This window comes from Eurypyga helias, unplaced genomic scaffold (assembly GCF_000690775.1).
Source record: "Eurypyga helias isolate BGI_N326 unplaced genomic scaffold, ASM69077v1 scaffold10253, whole genome shotgun sequence".
Taxonomy (NCBI): Eukaryota; Metazoa; Chordata; class Aves; order Eurypygiformes; family Eurypygidae; genus Eurypyga; species Eurypyga helias.
The window spans coordinates 4,184-9,500 of record NW_010243160.1 but is presented as its reverse complement, the minus strand read 5'-3'; the positions used below and the strand labels follow the sequence as shown (position 1 = coordinate 9,500).

General features: G+C 50.7%; 1 protein-coding gene across 1 annotated transcript in view; it reads right to left on the bottom strand.

Moving 5' to 3' along the window:
* Positions 1-168: 168 nt before the first annotated feature.
* The window catches only part of PGM3 (phosphoglucomutase 3), a gene marked incomplete at its 3' end in the record, with an annotated part of 8,925 nt that continues 3,776 nt past the window's right edge, over positions 169-5,317 (bottom strand). Inside the window, exons 6-9 of the mRNA XM_010149304.1 lie at positions 2,396-2,553; positions 1,352-1,435; positions 589-687; positions 169-285 (exon numbers count right to left, since the gene is read on the bottom strand). Of these exons, the coding sequence (XP_010147606.1) occupies positions 169-285; positions 589-687; positions 1,352-1,435; positions 2,396-2,553 (458 nt within the window). The remainder of the gene's footprint in view (positions 286-588; positions 688-1,351; positions 1,436-2,395; positions 2,554-5,317) is intronic.

Sequence of the window (5,317 nt, the reverse complement as noted above, 5' to 3'; positions counted from 1 at the left end):
TTCTGTGATTCCTTCTGAAGATGATGGTTTTGCCCTTTTATTCTTGGCCCTGTCTACCACGGCAGCCTTGTTCCTGCTCCCACAGACCCTGACAGCAGCCTGACCAGAACTCACAAACAGGGTCAACCCCAGGACTGTCACCTCCGTGATTTGTTTCTCAGTTTTTACCTGATTAACCAGGTCAATCATGTTCTCAAGCACCTTCGCTGCTTCCCTTTTTTCATTGTCTTTCTCCTCTTTTGCCAGTTGTCTTATTTTAGTTTCAGCAGCTTTACTGAATAGTACCTGTATAAAAAGATCAGAGCTTGTCAAGATCAGCCCACATTGCAAAGTGGGATACGTGCAGCAGCAAAGAAAAAGCTTTCACCCTTTTAAGCCCAAATACCCATCGTTAATGTTTGCTACCATGAATTCCCATCCCCACACAAAACACTCCCAGAGGGGGTGGTAGCAATAAAGACAGAAGGGGGGAACAAGTCCACTCTTAAAGGAGAGAAAGATCTTGCTTATAAATGTAACCAGAGAGTGAGAACACCTCTTTCCCCAGCTAATACAATTAAATCTTACGCACTACATGCTCGTACTTACTGTACCGTGTCCGTTTGCCTCAAAATAAACACCAACATCAAACTCCTGGGCCTTGTGGTGCAAGTGTTTGACTCCTGTTTTGACACAGTGCACGGGTACCTGCGGCCCAAGGACAGGCAGAGAATGTGAGCAGTGTTCCTCTCGCCCGCAGGCGATGGAGCTGCAGGGGAAGCGCCGGGAACCGAGCACCCGCCCCGTGTGCCGACAAAGCGACCTGTGTCCCACAGCTACTGCCTCCCCAGAGCTAAAACTATCCCCTACTGCTGCAGACCCCACTGAAAAGATGATTTTATTTGTTCAAGTGGAAGTAAAGGCTGATTTTGACAGAATAAACAAATATACAAATCCCCAAGCCAAGAAAACCACAATTAAGGTTTCAGGGAACATACCAGATTTCTACCCAAACTGAAATAACTCCTTAGCTCCAGTTCCATGGCTTAGCCTGGTGCAGGAAATGAAAAAAAAACACTGTCCGAGGATGAAGGAGCCTTTAATAAATTCCTCAACTTGTTCCAGAAGAAACAAAGGATTTTGTTTGACTTTTGCCAAACTTTTTTTAAGCTAGGAAAAGCTGACTAGAACTTTCTTAGCTTTGCTCTCTCCCAGCTCCTTTACCACCAGGAATTTCTAACTACTGCAGGTTTATTTTAGCTGCGCTGAAGTTCCCCCGGTGCTCCTGTTACAGTAGCCTTTATTTTAGAAGTAAACACGTTTGCAGGGAACAAGGTCTGCAGAAAACCCCTAGGAAAAACGTGGAGAATACCTTCACTGTTTCCTCAAGGTAGCGTGTCGAACTGCCGTTGGCGTATGCTGTCTGTACCACTGCCATCCTTAAGGTCTCTCCCACCTGAGCAGAGCAAGAAGCGAAGTGCTTTACTGCCCGGTGGGCACACAGCCACACCAGTGGGATGAGTGGAAGGATAATCATTAAACGTACAATCTCCTACAGACACTTAAAACCCCTGGGCACCAGCTCACAGAGAACTTCCGGATGTTTAAGGCATCACGGATTCTGAGTCCCTGCGGTTGACGTTTTCTGTGGCTTGCTTGAAGCCGCTCTCCGCTCGGCCCTTCAAAACACTTTCCCTATCCGCTTTCCGGATCCAGCAAGCTCAGTGCGCCCACCGGACACGTGGCGTTAGGCGAGGCCACGTGCACAGCGGTAGAGTCAAAGCTGCCAGTGCGAAGCAGGCAAAGGCTGGGGGCAAGGCCAAGCTCTCCCCTGTGGCCAGCTTCTCTGCCACGGAGCAGGAAGCGAGCTGGTGTCCGAGAAACAAAACCAGGATAACTCACCTAGGCTCAGTGTCACGGACACAATGTCTAAGGGAATTCCGAAAAAGAAAAGCTTTCTCTCTGCCCCCTGCGGAGAGGGGATGCTGTGTGGCACAGTGGCTTTGGAACGATGACAGACAAACCCCATGACTCCCACAGCCCAGTTCTTGTGCAATTGGAATGCCCCAACTTGGGAGCATGGGAATGCAGCTGCAGGATCAGAAGGGGAGAAAGACCTTGAATTCAGTGCAGGCATTCCCCAGCGCCAGCTGAGAACTGATCAGTGCTGCTCTCTGCATCCAGGAACAGCTTCCTCGCAGCCACAGTAAAGAGAGTTAACTCTTTCCTGGCTGAATCCAGCACAAGAGGGAACATCTTAGCTATACCAAGGAGACACAGCACTGATCTCTTTTTGTCTGGGTTCACTTCAGGTAGATACAGAGACCCCGCACACACAAACTAACACGGCTGCTTTAGAGTGTTTTACACTTTGCCAAATTACAGTGTCAGCATCCACTTCCTACACCGGAGTTACCTTGGCAAGAAGTTCTTTAAGGAAGATACTAATTAAAGTTGCTATTTTATCTCCATCCATGAGGTGAAAACGGCCAGCCGCGTCCTTGTAGTAATAAACGATCCGATCTGCATCGCCGTCAAACGAGCAGCATCTCTCGTTGGGCTTCATGTCCAGCCCTAGTGCGCACAGGGTTAGAAACGCAAGTTGGAGATGGAGACAAAACTTTGATTAGTCCCAGCGTGGATCCCGTGCGACAATCGGCTCCCTGCAGACACACGTTAAAGCGATGCTCTGAAAGAGCTGCTCCCGAAGCAGCTCGCCCAGCCCACCCGTACCGCTCCTCTGAGCCGTGCACCCCCGCGGAGGGCTCCGGAGCCGCGTCACCTGCGTTTCCTGGCACACGGCAGGGCCGCTGCACGCAAACTAACGCGCACACGCTGCGTACATCGCCCTCCAAGTCACCTGGGGATCAACTGCTTTTCCCTTGCATCAAACAAAGCTTTTCTTTGGGAAACATTTCAGGCCCGTTTATTCTATTCCCACTGGACAGACCTGCACCCCCCCCTTTGCCTCCTTTCACATAGGAGACACTTTCCCATGCCAGCAAAGCCATCACCAAAGTGCAGTTACAGGATATAATGCCTACGGAGTACGTGCCTCAGAAACTTTCCAGGCTTAATGCCAACACGGAAGTAGCCAGGAAGCATTGACCACGGGACACAGCAAGGCCACACAGAGTGAACGGCTCATTTGTTAAGGTACACGACAGTATCTCACCTCAGTGTCTGGGGAGATCATGGAACGGAGCCCCCTAGCAGCTATGCTGAGGCCCATGGAGGGCAGGGAGGTGATTTGGGACAGCCAGCACGGCTTCACCAAGGGCAAGTCCTGCCTCACCACCCCAGTGGCCTTCTGTGATGGAGTGACAGGACACAAGGGAAGAGCCACAGATGTCCCCTATCTGGACTTCTGTAAGGCCTCTGACACAGTCCCTCACAACATCCTTCTCTCTAAATTGGAGAGATAGGGATTTGATGGGTGGACTGTTCAGTGGATGAGGAATTGGCTGGATGGTCGCATCCACAGGGTAGAGGTCAGCGGCTCAATGTCCAGATGGGGACTGGTGACAAGTGGTGTCCCTCAGGGCTCCGTACTGGGACCAGCACTGTTTAACATCTTCATCAGTGACACAGACAGTGGGATGGAGTGCACCCCCAGCAAGTTTGCTGATGACACCAAGCTGAGTGTGGGGTCAACACGCTGGAGGGAAGGGATGACATACAGGAAAACATCCAGGGAACTTCCAACCCAAACAATTCCATGATTCTATAACTTGACAGGCTGGAGAGGTGGGCCACTGGCAACCTCATGGAGTTCAACAAGGCCAAGTGCAAGGTCCTGCACCTGGGTTGGGGCAATCCCAAGCACAAGTACAGGCTGGGTGGAGAGTGGATAGAGAGCAGCTCTGAGGAGAAGGACTTGGGGGTACTGGTGGGTGAAAAGCTGAACATGAGCCGGCAGTGTGCGCTGGCAGCCCAGAAAGCCAACCGTATCCTGGGCTGTATCAGGAGAAGTGTGGCCAGCAGGGCGAGGGAGGGGATTCTGCCCCTCTACTCTGCTCTGGTGAGACCCCACCTGGAGTGCTGCGTCCCGCTGTGGAACCCTCAACATCAGAAGGATATACAGCAGTTGGAGCGAGTCCAGAGGAGGCCACGAAGATGCTCAGAGGGCTGGAGCACCTCTGCTATGGGGACAGGCTGAGAGAGTTGGGCTTGTTCAGCCTGGAGAAGAGAAGGTTCCAGGGAGACCTTATAGCACCTGCCAGTACTTAAAGGGAGGCTTGTAAGAGAGACGGGGACAAACATTTTAGCAGGGCCTGCTGCAATAGGACAAAGCATGATGGTTTTAAACTAAAAGAGGGTGGATTTAGACTAGATATGAGAAAGAATCTTTTACAATGAGGGTGGTGATGCACAGGAACAGGTTGCCCAGAGAGGTGGTAGATGCCTGGAAACATTCAAGGCCAGGTTGGATGGGGCTCTGAGCAACCTGATGCAGTTGAAGATGTCCCCGCTAATTGCAGGCAGGTTGCACTAGGTGACCTTTAAAGGTCCCTTCCAATCCAAACCATTCTATGATTCTACATCTTGCTTTTCTCTAAGACACTGGCCAAGATCTTTCCTCACATTAACCTCAGAGTCCACTCCTCGGAAGGTCTGCAGCTGGCCATTCCTTAGGCTGATGATGTCAGAGTCCGTCAGGAACTCAGCAGGGAAATTCCAAAGGACACACTGCATCCTGTAACCCCTTCTTGGAAAAACACATTTTGCTGCACAGATAGGAAAACTGGCCCACATTACTGACTCCTTGTCCTCCAGAGCACAGGAAACTGTAGCTCAAAACTTGGCTGTTTTCTCTCCTGCATGCTCACAGTGACGCAAGATGATACGTCCCACTGGCACAGAGATCCTCAAGCATGAGGTGATGGCAACAGGCTGCAACTCCCTGTGACTTCAAACAGGAAGCTGTTACTGCTTAACACTTCAGAGAAATCAGATCATTCATTTCGGCAACTGATCATGAAACTGCATTTCCTTTTCAGAGCACAGCCCTGCGTGGAAACGACCACAGGGGTCTCCCCTCGGTCCCAGGTAAAGCTGGGATCCAGGTGTGACACACTGCTGCTATGCTGCTCCTCTTGGTATATGACTCCACTATGCAAACAGAGTGGCGAGGGGGGAACGACCTGTACCTTAGTGTTCAGATTCGGCCATCAGTTGCAGTGAGAGTGCGGTTGTCGAACAGAAAGCCCAGTTTAGCCTTAAATAAACTAATATCCAAACTAGCCTGTTCCCCCAGTCCAGGGAGTTTCATTTCATAGAATCATAGAATCACAGAATGGTTTGGGTTGGAAGGGACCTTAAAGACCATCTAGTTCCA